This window comes from Dendrobates tinctorius, unplaced genomic scaffold (genome assembly GCF_039654945.1).
Source record: "Dendrobates tinctorius isolate UK_male_01 unplaced genomic scaffold, ASM3965494v1 ptg000111l, whole genome shotgun sequence".
Taxonomy (NCBI): Eukaryota; Metazoa; Chordata; class Amphibia; order Anura; family Dendrobatidae; genus Dendrobates; species Dendrobates tinctorius.
In genome coordinates, this window is record NW_027361779.1 from 16375001 (window position 1) to 16398805 (window position 23805).

The 23805-nt window shown below is 44.3% G+C and overlaps 1 protein-coding gene across 2 annotated transcripts in view; it reads right to left on the bottom strand.

The window, feature by feature from the left end:
- UFL1 (UFM1 specific ligase 1) overlaps positions 1 to 23805 on the bottom strand; it is a 101978-nt gene that overhangs the window by 29908 nt on the left and 48265 nt on the right. For both annotated transcript variants that reach the window (XM_073589538.1, XM_073589537.1), the window contains exons 12-13: positions 22606 to 22731; positions 22163 to 22283 (exon numbers count right to left, since the gene is read on the bottom strand). In XM_073589538.1, coding sequence (XP_073445639.1) covers positions 22163 to 22283; positions 22606 to 22731 — 247 coding nt within the window. The remainder of the gene's footprint in view (positions 1 to 22162; positions 22284 to 22605; positions 22732 to 23805) is intronic.

Genomic DNA, 23805 nt, shown 5'->3' on the forward strand with positions numbered 1-23805 from the left:
ATCGCTATGTCTGATACTTACCTACGACCGGCTCCCCCACTGGTTATCGCTGATCGCGTGAGAACGTTCAGGACCGCTTCTCGTCGTCAGCTTCCTGCGGCGCTTCCTGTGGAGAGACGAGCGACGAGCGTGGAGCTGGGCGGGAGGAGGCAGGATCGCCTAGTGTGACAGGTAAGTAGCGACCCCCGACCCCAGCGATGTCGCTGGTGAGATCTGCCTGTGTGTCAGCTCACTAGCGACCACTTAGCGATGTACCAGCGATCCTGACCGCGTCATATCGCTGGTACATCGCTAAGTGTGACAGTACCTTAAAACTTGATTCCTCAAGCTATCGCTGCCAGGAGTAAAACACCACAGGTGACCTGAATACCCACTGTGCCACGGCTCTTGCCAACAATTCCCACATTGCTCCCTATTGTTGCTTCTATTACAAATATAATCAGCAAGGCACAGAACAAACGTGCTAACAAATATACTCGCCGGACCCTGATCCATACCACAGGGCAGAAGCACCTTGCCCCATAGAGAACGTATACTAACCATCGACTCCCTAGAGACAGGCATCCGCTGGGTCCAGATTACTGGCACAGCTTACGCCTTGGTCTCATAAATATCTAGGGGGCTCATAGGCCTCCCTGAAAAGAGGCTCATTCCTTCCAAATTGCCACAGTCTTTGATTTAATTCCAGGCCAATTTAACATAAACCGATAACAGCAGTGTGGCCACAAAGGGTGTATGGGATTATTTTATACACAGACTTAGGGTTTTAACCCTTGAGCAATTATCTATATAAACCAGAACTCTCGTTTTATACCTTTAAATCTCGTTTAAGACTCAATTCTCATTCTAATATATCCACATTCTCGTTAATAGTTGAACTCTCGTATACAAAATGAGCAACAGAGGCTCAAATTTAAAAACCAATACTCTAAAGACCCCAAACTCCCATAAAGGGAATCGCCCTAACCACTCTGAAACTACAAATGTCATCAGCCCCTTCAGATCCAGATCACCAAGAAGGAATGACAATGACAATAAAGTAACAGCTAATACTAACCTCTCCCAATCAACAGGTAAAAACCAAAACAATCCTCATAAATCTCAAAAGGAGGATCAGCTATTTAAAGCAACACAGACACCAGCGGCAGCAAAAGAAAATAAAAAAAACGTACAAACAACTCTTAACCCCTGCAACTATCCAGCAGAGGAAATGGATCTGTCACAATCCTCTAAAAGAAAAGACCCAGGGGATTGGGGAGAAAAATATTCGAATTGTCAAAACAATCCTGAAGAGGAAGAGGACTCTACCGACTCATCTCCCAACCCCAGCCCAGAGAGAAACAAATTCAAAAAAGACTTAAGCCACATCTTCTCCGCTAGTGAGGAAACCATCCCAAGACCAAGCATCCCTAACGCTGAATCCTTCACGTTAGACCTGGCAAAGAAAATAAATGAGAGCATGGAAAAGAACTTTGAGAAACAGGCCGACATGTTCAAGTTTACCTTTGAAATGTTTAGTAAAAAACTGAATGAACATGAAAGCAGACTAAACATCGTTGAGGGGAAGACAGATATAACAATTAATAAAACCCAGGAATTGGAAGCAGAACTGTCCAGACTCAAATTAAAAATGGCAGGTTTAGAGGACAGGAACCGCAGAAATAACCTAAAAATCAGAGGCATACCAGAAGAGATCACCTCAAACAACCTGTCAGAACATGTGAAAAAAACGTTTAAGAAAGCAATCCCCACCCTCACAGATGCAGAGCTGATTATAGATAGGATACACAGACTGCCTAGACCTACTCGCATCCCGAGAGGTGCCAAGGGACACGATCATGCAAATTCATTTCTATAATACCAAAGAAAAGATACTACAATACCTGAAAGACTTGAAACAGTTTCCAGAGCCTTACAATAATCTAAAGGTATATGCGGATCTTTCCAAGGAAACTTTAGAAAGTAGGAAAACATTCAAGGAGATCACTACATTGCTCGGGGACAAAGGCATCGCCTACAGGTGGGGCTTCCCTTTGAAGCTTTTGATCACCAGGGGGAAAACAATACCCATATTCACCCCAGAGGAGGGACACGACTTCATTGAATCACTAGGGGCCAACAAAAAAGCCCCTTCATCATATCCTAACCGCTGACAAGAGGAAAACCTCATACATTACTTATCTTCGCCCAAGGGCTTACGCTAAGACTAATGTTTTATTATATATGCTACATTATCTGTTATGACACTGTATACAAGGTTTCACTCAGGCCTCATGTGCACAAACTTTCCCCCAAGTTAGAGGAAGAAGTACTCATAAGTTGTGAGCCACCCTTCTTTCAGAGGACATTTGATAACTGATATTTGTATTCTATAATCATTTATTTGTACTACTGGTTTCTTAGTTAAAATTAATAGATAACCGGCTCTTAGAGCTTAATAGTTCTATTGAGTTTAATAAACAGGTTCAAGCTACCGTTGAGCTTTACAAGTGCACATTTCTTCCGCCACCATACAAATAGTCATGAGCACCAAAATAATATCCTACAATGTCAGAGGACTAAACAGTCCACAAAAGAGGTTCACAAAATGGAAAGAAATCTCTCATAGAATCATAGAATCGTAGAGTTGGAAGGGACCTCCTGGGCCATCTGGTCCAACCCCCTGCTCAAAGCAGGATTCACTAAATCATCCCAGTCAGATGTCTGTCCAGCCTCTGTTTGAAGACTTCCATTGAAGGAGAACTCACCACCTCTCGTGGCAGCCTGTTCCACTCATTGATCACTCTGTCAAAAAGTTTTTTTCTAATATCTAATCTGTGTCTCCTCCCATTCAGTTTCATCCCATTGCTTCTAGTCTTTCCTTGTGCAAATGAGAATAAAGTTGATCCTTCTACAATGTGACAGCCCTTTAGATATTTGTAGACAGCTATTAAGTCTCCTCTCAGTCTTCTCTTTTGCAAACTAAACATTCCCAAATCCTGCAACCTTTCCTCATAAGACAGTGTTTGTAGACCGGTCACCATTCTGGTCGCTCTTTTTTGAACTTGCTCCAGTTTGTTGATGTCTTTTTTAAAATGTGGTGCCCAAAACTGGACACAATATTCCAGATGAGGTCTGACCAAAGAGGAGTAGAGGGAAATAATGACTTCACGTGATCTAGACTGTATGCTTCTGTTAATACATCCTAGAACTGCATTTGCCTTTTTTGCTGCTGCATCACACTGTTGACTCATATTCAGTCTGTGATCTATTAGTATACCCAAGTCTTTTTCACATGTGCTGTCACTTAGCCCTATTCCTCCCATTCTATATATGCTTTTTTCATTTTTATTGCCCAGATGTAGTACTTTGCATTTCTCCCTGTTAAAAACCATTCTGTTAGTTGCTGCCCACTTCTCCAGTTTATTTAAATCTTTTTGAATCCTCTCTCTCTCTTCTCTAGTATTAGCTATCCCTCCTAGCTTTGTATCATCAGCAAATTTAATCAGTTTACCCTCAATTCCTTCATCTAAATCATTGATAAAGATGTTGAACAATACAGGGCCCAGGACAGAGCCCTGTGGTACCCCACTTGAGACATTCTTCCAACTGGATGTGCAGCCATTTACGACCACTCTTTGGGTCCGATCACTAAGCCAGTTATGAATCCACCTAACAGTTGCCTTGTCCATTCCATACTTAGTCATTTTTTCAATAAGGATTGTATGAGAGACTTTGTCAAATGCTTTGCTGAAGTCAAGATATACTATATCTACAGCATTTCCTTGATCCACCCAATCAGTGATACCGTCATAGAAGGAAATTAAGTTTGTCTGACATGACTTATTAGTTACAAACCCATGCTGACTCGGTTTAATCACTTCATTCTTATCCAGGTATTGACATACATGTTGTTTAATAATTTGTTCAAAGATCTTTCCTGGTATAGAAGTCAGACTCACCGGCCTATAGTTGCCTGGGTCCACCTTCTTTCCCTTTTTGAAGATAGGAACAACATTTGCTCTTCTCCAGTCTTCTGGCACTTCTCCTGTTCTCCAAGAATTTTCAAAGATTATGGAGAGGGGTTCAAAAATTTCTTCTGCTATCTCCTTCAGTACTCTGGGGTGTAATTCATCTGGACCTGGAGACTTGAATTCATTTAGGTTAGCTAAGTGTTTCCTCACTATCTTTCTGTTTATAGATATCCTGGATTCTTCTATTCCCTTAATAGGACAGTGAATAACAGTTGATGTTACATTTCCTTTCTGAGAGAAAACAGATGCAAAATAGGAATTTAAAAGTTCAGCCTTCTCAACATCCTGTCTTACCATTTCATCATTTTCATCCTGTAAAAATCCTATAGCATCTTTGACTTTTCTTTTACTTTTGACATATCCCCAAAATCCTTTATTATTGCTTTTGACATCTCTTGCAAGCCTCAATTCATTTTCAGCTTTAGATAATCTGATTTGTGCCCTGCAGGTTCTGCAGACAGCATTATATTCTTCTTTAGATATGCCTCCCTCTTTCCATTTTATAAACATTTTTTTCTTCCTTTTTAGCATGTGCTTAAGTTCTGTGTTCATCCATCCTGGTTTCCTTAAATGCTTCCTATTCTTCCCTCTTTTCGGAATTGTTAACAACTGTGCTTTGAGAATTTCATTTTTCAAGATTTCCCATCCTTCCTGGACATTTTTGTCTTTAAGGATATCCAGCCATTGGATCCCTCCAATTCTCTTTCTGAATCCCTTAAAATCTGCCTTTCTGAAATCTAACCTTGACGTCTGAGTCTTCACAGGTCTTCCTCCTCTAGTTATCCAAAATTCTAAAATAGCATGGTCGCTACCTCCTAGGGTCCCAGCCACTTTTACCTCCTCAACCATTTCCTCCCTGTTTATAAGGATTAGATCCAAGGTAGCAGTTCCCCTTGTTTTCTCCCCTACCTTTTGGAAGATAAAGTTGTCAGCAAGAGAGGATAAGAATTTCCTTGACCTGTTAGTTTTGCCTGAGAGAGATTCCCAACAAATGTCTGGATAGTTGAAATCTCCCATGACAACTATGTCATATTTTTTGGAGAACTTGGCCATTTGATGCATAAAGAGTTCATCCATATCTTCAGCTTGCACAGGCTGCCTGTAGTAAATGCCTACAATGGTGTCCTTTCCATTGTTCTGTCCTTGTATTCTTACCCAAACAGTTTCCACAGAACTCCCAGTCTCTGAAGCTTCAATCTCTGTGCAGATATACACGTTTCTAACATACAATGCGACACCCCCTCCTCGTTTATCAAGTCTGTTTCTTGCAAATAAGTTGTATCCTTCTAGTCTTGTATTCCAATCATGTGTATTGTCCCACCAAGTTTCAGTGATTCCAATGACATCATATTTCTTTTCCTGTGTTAGTAGTTCCAATTCTCCTTGTTTGTTGCCCATGCTTTGTGCATTAGTATAGAAACATTTTAGTTTGTGATAGGTTTCTCTTTCTCCAATATTTTTATTAATTAGATTCTTTTGTCTTTGTTCTTCCTTTCCACTTCTAATAGCAGAGTTCTCAATAGCATTTGTCAGGTGTATGGCTTTTTCTGGTCTTTTGCTTCCCTTCCCATGTTGTTCTAGTTTAAAGCTCTCCTTACAAGTGTAGCAAGGCGACTTCCAATCTCAAGCAGACATCATATGCATACAGGAGTCCAAATTTAAAAAAGATAACCACCCGGTACTCTCCCACAAACAATTCCCACACATTTTTAAATCAGATAATAATAAGAAAAAGGCGGGGGTCATCACAATTATTAAAAATAGCCTCTCATTTGAATTTATTGAGGAGCATAAAGATGAAAAAGGGAGATTTCACATACTGATCTGTGTCATTAATAACCAAACCTGCACAATCGTCAACACCTACGCCCCAAATAATGGCCAGATTAGATTTCTAAACAAATTAAAAAAGAAAGTAGCTACAACCAGAAAAGGAGATTTGATATGGTTGGGGGACTTCAGGTCCCACATAACATCATTGATACATCCTCACCTAACAGGTCGCGATCAAACACTTTGAATGGGTGGCTTTACAAGAACGAACTGTTTGATGTATTCCATTGTATTAACTCCACGTCAATTGAATATACCCACTACTCTGACCCCCACCAAACGGCCTCTAGGATAGATCTGATATTAACTGATGTATTCACCCTATCGAAATTTCAAAAACTATCAACTGAAAAAAGGACTATATCAGACCACTCACCGCTTAGTGCCAACATTCTACTAGGCCCTCCCACAAACAATGCCCCACTATGGAAATGTAATCCAAATATATTACGTAATCCCATACACCGAGACAAAATAAAGTCCGCATTGGAAAACTATTTCAAAGAAAATAATATCGAAAACATTGACCCACTTACCCTGTGGTGCGCACACAAAGCGGTAATCAGGGGAGTTATCATTCAAATTTCATCCAACGAAAAAAAAGCAAATAGATCAAAAATTAAAGCCATCCAAACTAAAATCAGAGAAATAGAAAACGAACAGCTCTCCTGCACTCACCCATCTGAAATAATCCAAATAGAATTACTAAAACTAAGACAGGAACTCAAAACAATCCTTTCCTCCTCTTACGATTCGATCAAAAACCTAAAATTCAAAACAGTACTCATCGCTTAATAAGCCAACACGTTTTATGATGAGCCGAATCAAACAAGCAAGGCAGAATAATAGACTTAATAAAATTTTATCACCCAAAGGAACCCCTCTATCCCACCCACAGGATATAGCGAACACATTTGCAGAATTTTACCACGAACTATACAGCTTGAAACTCCAAACTTCACTTCCTCAACCTAAAAACGTGGACATAGAAAATTTCCTATCAAATATTAAATTACCTAAATTAACGCAAGAGAATCTAGAGACACTAACATCGCCCTTTACCCAGGAAGAGATCGAGGACACTATTCGAATATTAAAACTATTTAAATCCCTGGGCCCCGACGGTTTTGGGAACGACCATTATAAATCCTTCAACAAAATCCTATCCCACCTTTCAAAAATCTTCAACAAGGCCTCCACATCTGGTACATTTCCAGAGGAAATACTAGAATCTACAATTATCCAAATCTCCAAACCCAATGCTGACTTTACGAAAGTAACCAATTACCGCCCCATTTCACTCATCAACTCTGACCTGAAGATATATTCGAAAATCCTATCTGACAGAATTAAAAATCTTCTTCCTAGCCTAATAGACAAAGACCAGATTGGATTTGTTAAAGGCCGACAGGCCACGGATGGGACTAGAAGAATAATCAACTCCATTAAACTAATCCAATACTCAAAAAACCCACCGTTATAGTTACCCTAGACGCCGAGAAGGCCTTCGACCGTATAAATTGGGATTACCTAAGGCATTCGCTTAGGAAATATGGCTTCTCAGAAAACTTCATAACAACAATTATGGCCTTATATACAAAACCAAAAGCTAAGATTTACCTGAATAACCTTTCCTCTAATCTGTTTCAGATATCTAATGGGACTAGACAGGGGTGCCCCCTATCACCCCTTCTCTTTATTCTAGCGATTCAGCCCCTGGCACAAATTATAAGGCAGAATAAGGCAATAAAAGGAATTAAAACCCCATCCCGTGAATTCAAGATCAGCCTTTTTGCTGATGATATGATTTTAACACTAACAAATCCCCAAAAATCCCTCAAAGAATTGCAAAGTACCCTTAAGGGCTTCTCGGAAGTATTTTTTTAAAATTAACGAAAAAAAAAATCAAAAATCTTGCATTTCCATATGGATAAATCCCAAATTCACGAAATAAGCCAAAACTCAGAGTTAAGCTGGACAGACAATGAAATTGAATACTTAGGAATTACTATTACTAAGAACATTAACGTTCTGATGCCCACCAATTTAAGGATTTTATCTGATACTATAGCTAGAGATCTCCATTCTTTTGAAAATCGGGACTTGTCATGGTGGGGAAGGAATTTGGTGACCAAAACCTTCATCCTTAAGAAGATACTCTATATTTTTAGGACTCTTCCCTTTAAAATATCGACCTCATACCTCACTAGTATTCAGACGGCAATCAATTCATTTATCTGGTTCAGAAAAAAAGCTAGATCCTCTACCAAATTTCTATATAAAAATAAGGCTTTTGGAGGAATGGGGTTGCCTATCATTTCTGCATATTACCTGACAAACCTCATAAAACAAAGTGTTTACTGGTTGTGCGATGACGAAACACCGGCCTGGCTGGAACTAGAACACAAGATAAATAATCATAGATCCCCGAAAGAACTTCTCTTCAAACTCCTGCTCAATAAAAAATTTAGCACCCTAAATCATCCCATTTTTGAAGCAGCAATATACGCTTGGAAACAATTATCTAAAAGCAAAAAGGGTATGAATAGAACTAAATTTCTTTTAAACTGCCCAATATCCCTAGCAGTAAAATTACAAAACCTCGCCCTTAACCCCTTCTGGCCAGATTATAATATCAAAAGGATCAGAGATATTCATAATAGGAATAAATTTACCACTTTTAGTGACTTGAAAAAGAACTTTAAACTCCCTGCATCCGCATTTATGTAATTTATACTCCTGAAAGACCAGATACAGAACTTCCTAAGCAGTAAACCTTTAATAACTGAAGCAACTATTAACCTGCTAGGGAATATTAGACACAAAATCTTCTGGAGCAACCAGAACATATATAAATGGTTCAATAACGATACGGAAATAACTAAGCTGCCATATATGGTTAAATGGGATAAAGAAATGAATACTTCACACACCCCTGAACAATGGGAAAACGCTATATACTATTCATATGGGGCTAATATTTCCATGTCTCTGCAGGAGACATACTTCAAGACACTTACAAGATGGTATTACACCCCTGCACGAATGTCACACATAGATCCGAACAACTCCCCTCTCTGCTGGAGAGGATGCGGCCACCATGGGAGCTTGCTTCATATGTTTTGGCAGTGCCCCAAAATCAAACACATTTGGACCCAAGCTGGCAAGTAAACAAAATTTACAAGAGCAAAATCATATTCACTCCGCAGCTAGCACTCCTGTCCCTAGGAATAGAAAATATAAATCCCTCTATGAAAGCTATTATAATCCATATATTTCTGGTCATCAAAAATGAAATTGCCTACCACTGGAAAAGTCCAGATCCTCCTATCTTCTCTGACGTGATAAATAAAACAAATTTACACAAAACATATGAGTATAGGTTTGCTATTAACCCATGACTATTTCAACAAATATGCCAAGAAATGGGCGAAGTGGCTGGAAACATATCCAACACACTGAACTACTTTATTAATGTGCACCAAACCGATTTCAAACCATCTGATTACATGTTTGTATGATTGTATGACTATATGATTATATGCTTAATGTAGACACTATATAGAGCCTGTTTGGACCTCGTGGTCCTCTCCTTGTTATTACCCTTCCCCCTCCCCGCCACCCCTTTTTCCCCCTTCCCCCCCTTTTTCCCCCTTCCCCCCTCCCACTCCCCTCCTTACTTATTTGTATTTAAATGTTCAATAAAAATTATTGGAAAAGAAATAAAAAAATTTTATTCATTAGTTGCTTTGAAATTGAGCTTTTTTCTTTGGTGTTTCTTTACTGTATTGTGCTCTATGATGTGAATCTGGGATATACATGTAGGTCTTATGCTTTCCTATAGTTGAAAACCAACGCCACCCCAGGGTTTAACATGCGCCATATAGGAGTTGCATATAACGTGCATAACCCTAAAGGCCAATATATACTCAAAAAACTCATATAAGAGGAAACCAAAAAAGTTCTCTATATGGAACCAACCTTACCTTGCTGCGAAGGTTGGCACCAACCTCTGCAGTCCCTCGTCTGAGTTCACATTTTATTGATACCATTTTCAGGTACATAACATTTTTTGACATCTTAATATTCTGATTTTTGGGAGACATAATGAACAACCACCAGGAAATTCAGGAATTTATTTTATTTTTTTCATTCCGTTCACCATGTGGTAAAATTAATAACAGCTTTATTTTTCAGGTCAGTACAATTACAGTGATACCAGATTTATATTTTTTTTTGTGGCTTTTACACAATAAAAACTATTTTATAGAAAAAGAATTGTTTTAGCATCGCAATATTCTTAAAAATATAGCTTTTTTATTACTCTACTGAAGGAGATGTATGGATGGAGGCTTGTTTTTTGTGGGACTAGTTGACGTTTTCAGATATATCATTATAGTGCTTTGCAGAAACCACTATATTGTAATCGGAACGCTGCTAACTTATTCTTCTTCTGCTTCTTCTTATTATTCAGTTGATTAATGCGGCCCGAACTGCTACACGCACAGACTCCGTTGAGGTGTCGTTTCGAAGCCAGCGTCCACGAGGGGAGTGCTAAGTAATTTTCGTGTTGATCGGATTTGTAGTTTTTGCACAATTTGCGTTTGAAAAAACATTTTCCTCAATGCATTTCAATGGGAAAATGTTGCCACAGGGAAAACATGCCCTGAGGCGATTCAAATGGCAGTTAAGCTCATTAATATGCGCAGGCAGACCCAGTTACTATGCCAACGCCTACGAACTTCACATGACCCCCCCAGGACACAGATTCTGGCAGATAATTTCAGCTCTTAAAGCGAAACCCACAGCACAAATGCAAATCTAGCTTCATCACATGACGCATGCCCCTGAGAGAGAGTGTGCGCCAAAGTGGATTTAGAAGCCCAGAGAGCCAAACTGGCTCTTAAAGGGCCGGCGCACCGAAATGAGTCTTAAAGGGCCAGCGCGCCAAATCGAAAGCTGAGTGACCCCAGGCTCCAAATCGGAGGCTGAGCCACCCCGGCCTCCAAATCGGAGGCTTATCGACCCTGGCCTCCAAATCAGAGGCTGAGCCACCCTGGCCTCCAAATCGGACCCAGAGTGGCCCCGCTCACCAAATCTGACCCAGAGTGGTCACGCCCTCCAAATCAGACCCTGAGGGGCCCCGCCCACCAAATCGGACCCTGAGGGGCCCCGGCCACAAAATCGGACCCGGAAGGGCCCCGGCCACAAAATCGGACCCGGAGGGGCCCCGGCCACAAAATCGGACCCGGAGGGGCCCCGGCCACAAAATCGAACCCGGAGGGGCAACGGCCACAAAATCGGACCCGGAGGGGCCCCGGTCACAAAATCGGACCCTGAGGGGCCCCACCCACAAAATCGGACCCTGAGGGGTGCCACCCACAAAATCGGACCCGGAGGGGCCCCGGCCACAAAATCGGACCCGGAGGGGCCCCGGCCACAAAATCGGACCCGGAGGGGCCCCGGCCACAAAATCGGACCCGGAGGGGCCCCGGCCACAAAATCGGACGCTGAGGGGCCCCACCCACAAAATCGGACCCTGAGGGGCGCCACCCACAAAATTGGACCCTGAGGGGCCCCGGCCATAAAATCAGACCCTGAGGGGCCCCGGCCATAAAATCAGACCCTGAGGGGCCCCGGCCACAAAATCAGACCCTGAGGGGCCCCGGCCACAAAATCAGACCCTGAGGGGCCCCGGCCACAAAATCAGACCCTGAGGGGCCCCGGCCACAAAATCAGACCCTGAGGGGCCCCGGCCACAAAATCGGACCCTGAGGGGCCCCACCCACAAATTGGACCCTGAGGGGCCACACCCACAAAATCGGACCCTGAGGGGCCACACCCACAAAATCAGACCCTGAGGGATCCCGGCCACCAATTCAAGCCCTGAGGAGCCCAGGCCACCGAATCGGATCCTGAGGGGCCCCACCCACTAAGTCAGACCCTGAGGCCAAAGTGGCCCCTGAGAGGCACCCACAGTTAAAACGGATCCTGAGTTGAAAGTCTTGCATGGGCAGCAGGCAAGTCTCTCTTAAAGGGGCAGCCCAGGCACCATTTCAAAGCACTATCTGCAGTTCCTTCAGGAAATACACATCTAGTTTTTATTAACATTTGACTTTTTGATTGCTTTTTGTTCAGTAGTATGATGAAAAAGCATAGTATTTTTGCTATATTTTTTAGTTATTTTTTTCACTGTAGGGGCTAACTAGTGAGACAGTTTTATATATCAGATTGCTCCAGACATGGCGATACCAAATAAGTGAATTTTTTTTGCATAAATATACGTATTTCTGGGTATATTTTCTTCAATTTTTTTAAAACTATTTTCTGATTTTTTTTTACATTTTTGTTTTACTTTTTTACTTAGTCCCTCTACAGGACTTTAACTTTCATTACTCTGCTAGCTGGTATAATGCATTCCAATGCACCAGTATTACACTGACAGAAGCCTCTTAGACCATGCTCCAAGCAGACCACCGTCGCTGGCAGGCCCAGAGGTAGTCACGATGACCTTGGATTGCCATGACGACAACTGGACCTTCACGATGACGTCGTGGGTACGCTGATCGGAATGGAGAGGGAGACCCCTCCTTCTGAATGTTGCGATCGATATCAGTCTCGGCATTTCGGGAGTTAAACAATCAGGGGCAGTGACTGCACCGTTCCAAGCACTGACAACCGAAGCAGAGCTGACAACAACAATCGCCCTGGCACAGCCCCTGTGCCACACACGAACGCCATGACGTACCTATACATCATTAGTCGGGAACCCCTATCAGATCATGACATTTAAGTACACTCCCTGACAGAAGTTGTGTCGCTTATCCATGTTATGTAAATAAAAGCTTATAACCTGACGTTAAATTCATCCATTGGTTGTATAAATTATTCTTTTGAAAGCTGTAACCCTCCGAAATGCGGTTTAGGTTAAGAAAATAAATTGGCATTAATGCAGAAACAGGGATTTTTGTGAGTACTCACCGTAAAATCCTTTTCTCCAAGACGTTCAAATACTCCGACCACGACATCATGGCCTTGGCTACCCATGTCGCTGCAAAAGAAGGGAGGAGCGCTGATCTTGATGCCTCATATACCACGCACCGGAGGGGCCTGGAGACACAGTATGGGTTCTTTTCCTGTGCGTCTGCCTAGAGAGTGTGCGGCCCCTGCAGGCCGGAGGCTCCTGTGAGGTGGACGACCCCTCCCAAACAAGCGAGCCATCGTCTCTACCCCTATCCGGGGCCTGAAGGGTCTCAATCGCTTTCGTAAGTGAAGCCATGGACCGAGACAGTGATAACGCCCATTCCGGGGGATCCAGACCCCTGGGCTCTGTCGCAGGGGAGGGCTCCTGGGCGCGTTCGGAGTCGCAGGCTTCACACAATTTGATAGTCTGTGCTCGTGGGAACATAACCCCACAGGAAACGCATGCGGCATAAAGGAACGTGTGCTTTTTTCCTTTTCCAGACATAATGCCGCTTACTCCTATCACAAGCTAAAGGGGAAAGGAGGAGGAGGAGGGTAACCTTTAAATGTGCCCCGGGCAGTCCAGGACAGGGTCGCACTTACCCTCTGTGTGCCCCCCTTCCAGCGTGACTCCTTGCACTGGCGGATGCTCAGCCTGGTGCCGATCCTCTGGGTAGGTTGCCCGTGCTTTTTCCGCATGCGGCCTACCCTGCTCTGAAGCCGGGGCCTCGATTTAAGCCAGCGCCCGCCCTAGGCTGAGGGGCGGCGCCGGATCTGATGTCACGCTGGGGCGGTGCCGCTGTGACGCCGCGCCGACCGTGACGTCGCACCGGGGGCGGCGCCGGCTATGATGCTGCGGCGGGGGCGGCGCTGACCGTGACGTCACGCCGGGGGCGGCGCCGACCGTGACGTCACGCCGGGGGCTGCGCCGGCCGTGACTCCGCACCGGGGGCGGCGCCGGACGTGACGCCGCACTGGGGGCGGCGCCGATCACGCCGCCACTGTGTGCCCCTAATGGCGGCTCCGACCGCGACGCCATCCTGATGAGTCCAGCTCACCCCCCGACGGCGCCCGGCCCTGGGCCTACTCCGGTCCTACACCCTCGCCCTTCCTGCAGGTAATCTTAGGCGAGGGGCGAGCGAGGAGCGAGGGGCGCGAGGAGGGGGGGGTACCTGGCTCCTACTCCTACTCCTTGCCCAGAGCCCTCCCCAGCTGCAAAAACTTACCGGGTATTTTGCTCCGTGGACGGTGCAGGCACCCTAACTCCGTCTGCCCAGCAGGGGCGAGGAGAGGGACCATCCGCCGCCATGCAGCACCGCCGTCTAGCGTTGGTGGAGCAGTGGGGGCACACAGACTAGTCTTATGCCACTGTGCAAGCCCATGGTTTCCATACCTAGGGGTGGACAGGGCTAAGTCTGGCATAATGTCCCACGTTGCAGGAGAGAAAAACGTGGAGGGATACTCGCACGTGGTCGCCCGTTGCTGGTTTGGGGAAATCGGATCCTTTCAATAGGATGCGTTGCCCCTGTCTCATCTTCAAAAAATAATAAACACGGAAAAAATAGATGTCTGGGGAAAAGTCCCAGAGATGTCCCTCGGTGCGGGAAAGGATACGCGGAGCGATGCTCAACGCGTGCTCGCCCGTTGTTGGTTTGGGGAGATCGGACCCTTTCTATAGGATCCGTCGCCCCTGTCTCCTCTTCATAGCGAGAGAACCGAAAAGGAATAAAAAAAAAAAAAAAAATAGTCTGGAGAACTCCAGACTGCGTGTGCCTCCAAAGACACTAAGCAAAAAACTGGTTTCCGCCCGGTACCGGGGCGAGGGTGTATGTGGCGGAGGAGGAGCTAACTTGTTTTTTGTATACCTAGTGTCAGCCTCCAGACGGCAGTAGCATACACCCACAGTCTCTGTGTCCCCCAATGAGACGAAGGAGAAAAGCCGGATTACTTACCGGTAATGCTCTTTTAATGAGTCCACGACAGCACCCACTGGAGGTATCGGATCCGCCCATTTGGAACAGGAAACCCTACAGGAAAGATAAAAGGGGCGGTCCGCCTTTCCTCCTCAGTTTTACGTTTCAGAGTACCAGAAGGACCGCCAAGGATTAGGCAATGTTCTCTTATTTTAACATCTTTCTTATCCATTATTTGGTTGATATACTTTAACTATTGGTTACGAGGGCAGCACGGTGGCTCAGTGGTTAGCGCTGCAGCCTTGCAGCGCTGGGGTCCTGGGTTCGAATCCCACCAAGGACAACATCTGCAAGGAGTTTGTATGTTCTCCCCGTGTTTGCGTGGGTTTCCTCCGGGTACTCCGGTTTCCTCCCACACTCCAAAGACATACTGATAGGGAATTTAGATTGTGCGCCCCATTGGGGACAGTGAAAATGTGTGAAAACTGTAAAGCGCTGCGGAATATGTTAGCGCTATATAAAAATAAAAAATAAAAAAAAAATAATAAAATAAAAAAAAACTATTGATATCTTTAGGGAGGGAAGTGACCGGGTGCTGTCGTGGACTCATTAAAAGAGCATTACCGGTAAGTAATCCGGCTTTTTACTCTTCGCCACGACAGCACCCACTGGAGAGATTCCAGAGACCATCACCTGGGTGGGACCACCGTGCCAAGGACAGTCCTGCCAAAGCTTAAGTCAGAGGTTGATGAAAGATCAAGTCTATAGTGGTTATAGAAGGTAGAAGGGGATGACCAAACTGCCGCCTTACATATAGTTTCAATCGGAACATCTCCCTTTTCCGCCCAAGAAGTTGCCATTGCCCTGGTGGAATGCGCCCTGATGTTCCCTGGAGGATCTTCGTTTTTTGCGGAGTAGGCTAAACGAATGGCCTCTCTGATCCACCGGGAAATGGTGCTCTTCGTGACTCCATACCCCTTCTTACAGCCCTGAAATGAAACAAATAGGGCCCTACTCTGCCTCCAACTGTTGGACCTCTCAATATATTTTAGGACAGTTCTTTTGACGTCCAGAGTATGGAACTTCTGCTCTTCCGGAGTAGAGGGATTTTTATAGAAGGTTGGGAGGAGTATCTCCTGAGATCTATGGTATTTTGTTGCCACTTTTGGCAGGTAGGCAGGGTCTGGTTTTAATACCAATCTGTCTTGGTATTCTTGAAAAAAAGGTGGATCTATTGACAAGGCCTGGATATCACCCACTCTTCTAGCTGAGGTCAGTGCTACCAAGAGGGCCATTTTAAGTGCTAAGTATTTGAAGGGTATTGTGTCGATCGGCTCAAAGGGGTCTACCGTTAGGGCGTCTAAGACCAGATTTAGATCCCATGTAGGGACGGAGGGTATGTGGATTGGAGCTATTCGTTCACATGCTGTAATGAATCGAGTTATCCACTTGTTGCCTGCTATATTATGGCCATATAGTGCTCCTAATGCCGATATTTGTACTCTTAGCGTATTTACTGCTAAGCCTAAGTCTTTCCCTTTCTGCAGAAATTCCAAGATTGGGATTATCGGAACTTCTGCTGTATGAGGTACTGTATGGAATTGAAGAAATTTTTTCCATATTCTAGTGTAAATTTGGGTTGTGGACTGTTTTCTACTTTGTAGTAGTGTAGTAATTAAAGACTCAGAGAATCCTCTTGTCCTCAATAACTGCCTCTCAAATTCCACGCCGTCAAGTGCAAGCTGACCACTTGAGGGTGGAAAAAGGGGCCTTGGGAGAGTAGGTTGGGAGTCGAAGGAAGGACCCAAGGATCTGTTATTGACATAATTTGCAGCCACGAAAACCACGGTCTTTTTGGCCAGAACGGTGCTATTAAGATTATCCTTGCTTTGTCGTCTCTGATCTTCCGAATTACTTGAGGTAGGAGGATCAATGGAGGGAACGCATACGCCAGGTTGAAATTCCATGGAGCTAGAAGGGCGTCTAGTATGTCTGGGTGATCTGATGGAGATAGGGAGGCAAATGTTTTTATCTGCCTGTTCTCCTTAGTGGCGAAAAGGTCCACCTCGGGTTGTCCCCATAGGGCTACTATGTCCCTGAAGACCTTCTGATTGAGGCACCACTCTCCTTGCCGTAGAGTGTGTCGGCTTAGGAAGTCTGCCTTTTGATTGCTCTCGCCTCTGATATGAAGCGCCGAGAGGGACAAAAAATAGTTTTCTGCTAAGTTTAAAATTCTTGCCGCTGAAGACATCAGAGTCTCTGATCGAGTCCCTCCTTGTCTGTTTATATAGGCCACTGTGGTGGTGTTGTCCGATAGGATCCTGACATGCTTCTGTTGGAGCTGCGGAAGGAAGTTGTATAGAGCATAGAACACTGCAGTCAGTTCTTTTAAATTGGATGAGTACTCGCATTCCTCTCTATTCCACCTTCCCTGATGAAACCCATTCTCCATGTGGGCTCCCCAGCCCTGGGGACTGGCATCGGTGGTTACGATACAGGATGGAACTATAACCCATGGAACTCCTGAACATAAATGGTCATCATCTAACCACCACTCTAGAGAAGTCAAGACTTCTTGTGACAGGGTTATTTTGCTCTGTAAATGACCACTATGTCGCTTATCCTCTTGGAGGATCTGGTGTTGTAGTGTACGGACATGGTACTGGGCCCACCGGACTGCCGGGGTGCAAGAATTTAGTGATCCTAATAGTGACATTGCTCCTCTCAAGGACACACGTGGTCTATCTATAGCTGCTCGTATTTTTTGTTTCGTGAGGGTGATTTTTACCTGAGGTAGTAGACATCTCTGGGTCAAGGAATCTAGTTGAAATCCTAGAAATGTCTGGAGAGATTGTGGATCGAGTCTGGACTTTTGGATATTGATGATCCAGCCAAGGCACTGAAAAGAGGAGATTGCGTCAGTCACGCGTTCGGTACATTGTTTGACTGAATTCCCAATTATTAGGAAGTCGTCTAAATACGGCACGATCAGTGTGTCCTTTTGGCCAAGGTAGGCCATCACTTCTGCCATCACCTTGGTAAATATTCTTGGTGCCGTGGAAAGCCCGAAGGGCATGGCCGCGTATTGGAAATGACGAATCCTGCCCTCGACTTCCACTGCGACTCTTAGGTATTTCTGGAATCTATTGTGAATAGGGAGATGATAATAAGCATCTTTTAAATCAATCCCTGCCATTACGCAATTTGGGAAAAGAAGCTTTATAGTGGATCTAATTGATTCCATTTTGAAGTTATAATTTTTTATAAATGAATTAAGCTTCTTTAAATTAATAATGGTTCTAAACGTACCGTCTGGTTTAGAAACCAAAAACAGGGGAGAGTAAAAGCCTCTACCCTCTTGTTCCTCAGGGACGTCAACTAAAACTTTTTTAGCTAGTAGGACTCGAATCTCGTCTTCGAGAGCCTTTTGCTGAACTGAGGAATTAAGGCGAGTTATAACAAAGAACTCATAAGGGATCTGAAGGAATTCAATCTTTATTCCTTCCTTGATTATGTTCAAAATCCATGGGCTTAACGTAATTTGTTCCCATTTGGTAACAAAAAATTTTAATCTACCCCCAACTGGTGGGTCTAAACTCTTAATTTTTATCTCTCCTATATGTTGGCCCTCTGAAGATGGTACCCTTCTGCTTTTCGTCTTTCGTGGCCCATCTATTCGTTCTGTCCGACTGTCTTCTTCTCCCGAATGGCCGTCTCTTAAAGGTTTTCCTATAAAACGGAATGGGAGAATCACTGAAGGCCTTTTTCCTCTCTTTTGCCTTGGCGAGAATTTCGTCTAAGGCTTTCCCGAAGAGGAACTCACCCTCGCATGGGGTTGCACTAATTTTGGATTTTGATTGTGCGTCCCCTTTCCAGCTTTTTATCCACAGCGCGCGTCTGGCGTTATTCACCAGGGCTGCCGACCTCGCTGCCAGTCTTAGGGTGTCCGCTGAAGCATCTGCCATAAAGGCAGCTGCACCTCTTATCAACGGGATGGCTGCACGCAGTTTCTCCCTTGACACTCTTTGCTCGATCTGCTGATCTAATTGATCTAGCCATACCAGCATTGATCTAGCAGTACATGTGCTGGCTATTGCGGGTTTGAATACCCCGGTGGTGGACTCCCAGGACCTTTTGAGCGAAGATTCTGCCTTTCGGTCTAATGGGTCTGCTAACAATCCTGCGTCCTCGACCGGGATCGAGGTCTGTTTGGAAGTGGAGGCTATGACGGCATCCACCTTTGGTATTTTAGTCCATTTCAATAGGTCTTCATCAGTGAACGGATACTTCCGTTTTGAGGCTGATGGGAGAAAACCCCTCTGGTCGTGTTTTTCCCCACTCTCTTTTGATGAGGTCCTTAATTGCCGGTATCACCGGAAATGATCTCCTCTTTTTTTCTGCCAATCCCGCAAACATAATGTCCTGCGCGGTTTGGGCTCCCCTTTCCTCTTCACACCCCATAGTATTTCTAACCGCTTTTACTAGGTTATCTACGCTGTCCAGTGGAAAACATGCGCGTCCTTCCATCTCCGAGGATGACGATGAGGACGTGAATGCGGAGCCTGAATTTAACTCCTGTTCTTCCTCTGACTCTGAACTAACAACGACCTGTTTCTTATGACTGGACTCTGAGGGAGTGCTGGCGCGGTTAATGGCTTGTATCTCCTCCCTAATTATGGCTCGGATATCTTTAGAAGATATCGTCGACCCCTGCCTGGTCTCTTTCATGCATTGTTTGCAGAGTTTTTTGGGGTAGGAGTCAGGGAGAGGCTCTGAACATAATGCGCATTCTTTATGTTTAGTTTTTTCTTTTTTCTTTGACTGAAGTGGGAGGTCAAAGGTAAAGAGAGGGGGGGGAGGAGGTTAGCTTAATAGGTAGAGTATATACTTTGCACACTCACCCAGTGAAGCTTAATACCGGGTCGGATGGCTGAGACGGTCTGGATCTGGTTTCTGCTGCCTCGCTCCTGCGGGCAGTCTCTGTCCTGGAGCTGCGGTCCCTGGTGGAATTGCCCCCAGCTGAATCCCCTGCTGGGGCCTGCGACTCCGTGGGGGACGACATGGTTCCATCGTTGCAGCGCTGTTTTATCTTCACTCCTGTCGTGCCCCCGGAAGTCGCCCTGTGTCAGGGCACATGCGCCGCGTCATCGCCATCCTACCCCGGAAGTTCAACCATTACTTCCGGGGTATAGGAGCGTCGGGCGCCGGCCGGCTCCTGCGCCACCGCTACTCACACGCGCGGTTCGCGCGCTCATGGCTTCACTTCCCACGCTGTATCCCCACCGATGGGTGGGGGGGGGGGTGTTCTGCCTCCAGATGCCAGACCGGCCCGCTCCCTGGTAAGACCGGGCGGCCCTCCCCTCATCACCGTTATGCCACCAGACGAGGGGGGGGCCGTCAAACGGAATCTCCCCCGACGCTGCTTCCGGACCGCAGCCCCTGCCGTTCCCGAGGAGACCGCACAGGCGGATGCATAGCCCAGGTAAGATCCTGCAGGATCCTGCTCCATTTGGAACAGGAAACCAAAAACTGAGGAGGAAAGGCGGACCGCCCCTTTTATCTTTCCTGTAGGGTTTCCTGTTCCAAATGGGCGGATCCGATACCTCCAGTGGGTGCTGTCGTGGCGAAGAGTAAAATATTGATCATTTAATGGACACAGAATGGTCAGATTTTGGCAAGACGAAAGTTTTGTCGCCTGGTCAAATAATGCACCCAATCCTAGTTTACATTCTCACCTGTGCTCAGTAAATGATCGGTTAATTAGTGGGTGTATATAAAAAGAAACCCAGCACCCCAGACCTTCACGTGAGCTGCAACTTGAGCTCTGACAACATGCCAAAAATCCACCCTGCGACCAAAGCCTGGATTATCAAGAGGCTGAAGACCAGATCCACTGCAGAGGTGGCTGGCACCTTTAATGTGTCTCAGCATCAAGTACAAAGAATTAAAAAAAGATTAGAAGAGACTGGAGATGTGTTTGACAAGCCCAGGTCCGGCAGACCCCGCAAGACAACTGCTCAGGAGGAACGCTTGTTGATTAGAAAATCCAAAGCAAACCCCTCTTCCACTGCAGCAGAGCTCCAACAGATCTGATCACCTCAAGTCCCTGTGTCAACTAGAACAGTTTGTAGGATTCTGTCTCTAAATGGCCTCCATGGTTGAATCAGTGCCCAGAAGCCAGCACTAAACAAAAGGCAAATAAAAAACCGTATGGCATTTGCAAAGTCCCACAGCCTGCTAAACAGATGGACCCTGGAAAAGTGGCAGAAGGTGGATTTCTCTGATGAATCTTCAGTAGAATTACACCACAGCCACCGCAAATACTGCAGAAGACCTACTGGAGCCTGTATGGATCCAAAATACACCCAGAAAACAGTTAAATTTGGTGATGGAAAGATCATGGTCTGGGGTTACGTTCAGTATGAGGGTGTGCGACACATTTGCAAGGTGGAAGGCAATATCAATAGCCTAAAATATCAAGAAGTATTAGCTACCTCTTATATTCCAAATCATAAAAGGGGTCAAATTCTGCAGCAGGATGGTGCTCCATCTCATACATCCATCTCTACAACAAAGGTCCTCCAGGAAAAAAGATCAAGGTGCTCAAGGACTGGCCAGCCCAGTCACCAGACATAAACATCATTGAGCATGTTTGGGGTAGGATGAAAGAGGAAGCTTGGAAGACAAAACCAAAGAATCTAGATGAACTCTGGGAGGCATGTAAGAATGCGTTCTTTGCTATTCCTGATGACTTCATTAATTGTATGAATCATTGTTGAACTGCATGGATGCAGTCCTTCAAGCTCATGGAAGTCACACAAAATATTAAATATGACTCCAATAGCACCACAACTTCATTCACCAATGTTATGCAACATATATTTGTATTTTAAGTTAATTATTTGTTTGAATATCACATTACTTTCTGTGGCCGACAATACTTTTGTCTTGCCAAAATCTGACCATTCTGTGTCCATTAAATGATCAATATTTCTGCATTGATGCCAATTAATTTTCTTAACCTAAACCACATTTTGGAGGGTTTCAGCTTTCAAAAGAATAATTTATACAAGCAATGGATGAATTTAACATCAGGTTATAAGCTTTTATTTACATAACATAGATAAGCGACATAACTTCTGTCAGGGAGTGTATGTCAAATGATCTGAAGGGGTTAAAGCACTCACCATTGACAGCATGATGCCTAAATCTCAATCTACCGGGTAAAGGATGCCAACAGTGTGGGCCCCACACAGAAAGCATGTTGGGAGGAGAATAGTATGGGGATAAGTTAATTATCGTCATACAATGAACAAAGATAAAATGGAAACCCCTCCCACCAAAGGAACAAAAAAGTTTATCACCAATCTGCATGGTATTAAACAGTATTTCACCCAACAATGTAGACGAAGGATGGAAAAAACAAACTGAGTGACTGACCTTATTAAGTTTTTGGAGAGCTCAATGACCAGTTCGTCTGGAGCATCTGGAACATGTTTTCTTAAAATATCTTCAATTTCGTCCAGAGACATAAATGGGACCTCACGCTCCTTTGGTTTATCTGTTGTAAATTGGCAATAAACACAGAAAACACAACATCATTAAGATGTGACACATCTTACCAGACCAGCACAAGTAGGATTTATCAATTTTACAACTCCCATGTTTAATGACTCCTTATAAGTAAGAAGTATTATGTATCCTGCTATGAAGGATGTGTACACTGTCAAACAAACTAAGATGGAAGTCACTGGGTACAATGAATTACAAATCTGAGCTGTGCCAGGGACCATAACTTGCTACGAAAATATCTAAAAATGCATGTTATTTTATGGGTTATTCAAATCTCACCATTCCCTGTAAATCCACAGCATGAAACATACTTGTGCTAGCAGTCTGGGGCTCCTCATCACTTTCTTCATCTTTCCTTATTTTTTTCTTCGTCTTTTTTATCTTGATCTCTCTGGCATTGCTGCCACTACCACCTCCTCTGGTGCTTCCACTGCCCTCTGGAAGACAAAGAATGGAGAAGTTGTTATGAAGCCACTGAATAAGTGGTTAATGGGTCCAGGCTACAATAGCATGCTGCTTAAGGGTCAAAGATTTTGCTCCATCATTAGGTATCATTATTACTATGTGAAATTACCTAATGTGGCAATATAGGTGGCCAATATAATGAAAATGGAATTTCAGCAAGATTACATTTCTCCCGCTCTATTCACTCCGATATATTGCTGCTCTGACCTAGATCAGTTTATTAGCATCACAGATGGATTAGATCCTGTTATGTGGGAAGAAAACCATTCCCAGAAAAAAAAAAAAAAAACATGAAAAAGAAAGTCAGTGATTGTATACACTGCTTCCTATGAGCAAAGCCTATAATTTATGTGTGAGTATTCCGTATATACAAATAAATGTATATAGAACAAAGAATACAGAGGCACACTATAATCACTAAGATACAGCACTGTACAAGCGATTTAGGCACATATGGAAAAAATGCTGCAAAGTAAGAAGCTTTAAAGAATAGAAGTGTCAATAGTTTATTTCTATCAATTAACATGTAAAGTGAGTGAACAAGAGCAAAATCTAAAATCAATATTTGGTGTGATCAACCTTTGCCTTCAAAACATCATGAATGCCTCTTGGTACACTTGTAGACTATGTGCACACGGTGCGGATCCTCCCGCGCAGATTTTACTAAATCCGCAGGTCAAATGACCTGCATTTTTACTGCGGATTTCTTCCTTTTTTTTGTGGTTTTACTGCCATTTTTGTGCTTGTTTTCCACTGCGGTTTTCCACCTGCGGATTTGTAGAATGGAGCAGGTGGAAAACTGCAGTAAAACCGCACAAAAGAAGTGACATGCTGCTTTTTTTTTTCCGCACAAAAACCACGCGGAAAAATCCGCAGCATGTGCACAGCGTTTTTTTTTTTTACATAGGCTATAATGGTACTGTACATCACCTGCAGTTCTGCTGCAGATCCACTGCGGCAAATCCACAGTAGAAACTGCACCGTGTGCACATAGCCGTAGACAGTTTTTGAAGAAACTCAGCATGGAGGTTGTTCCAGACATCTTG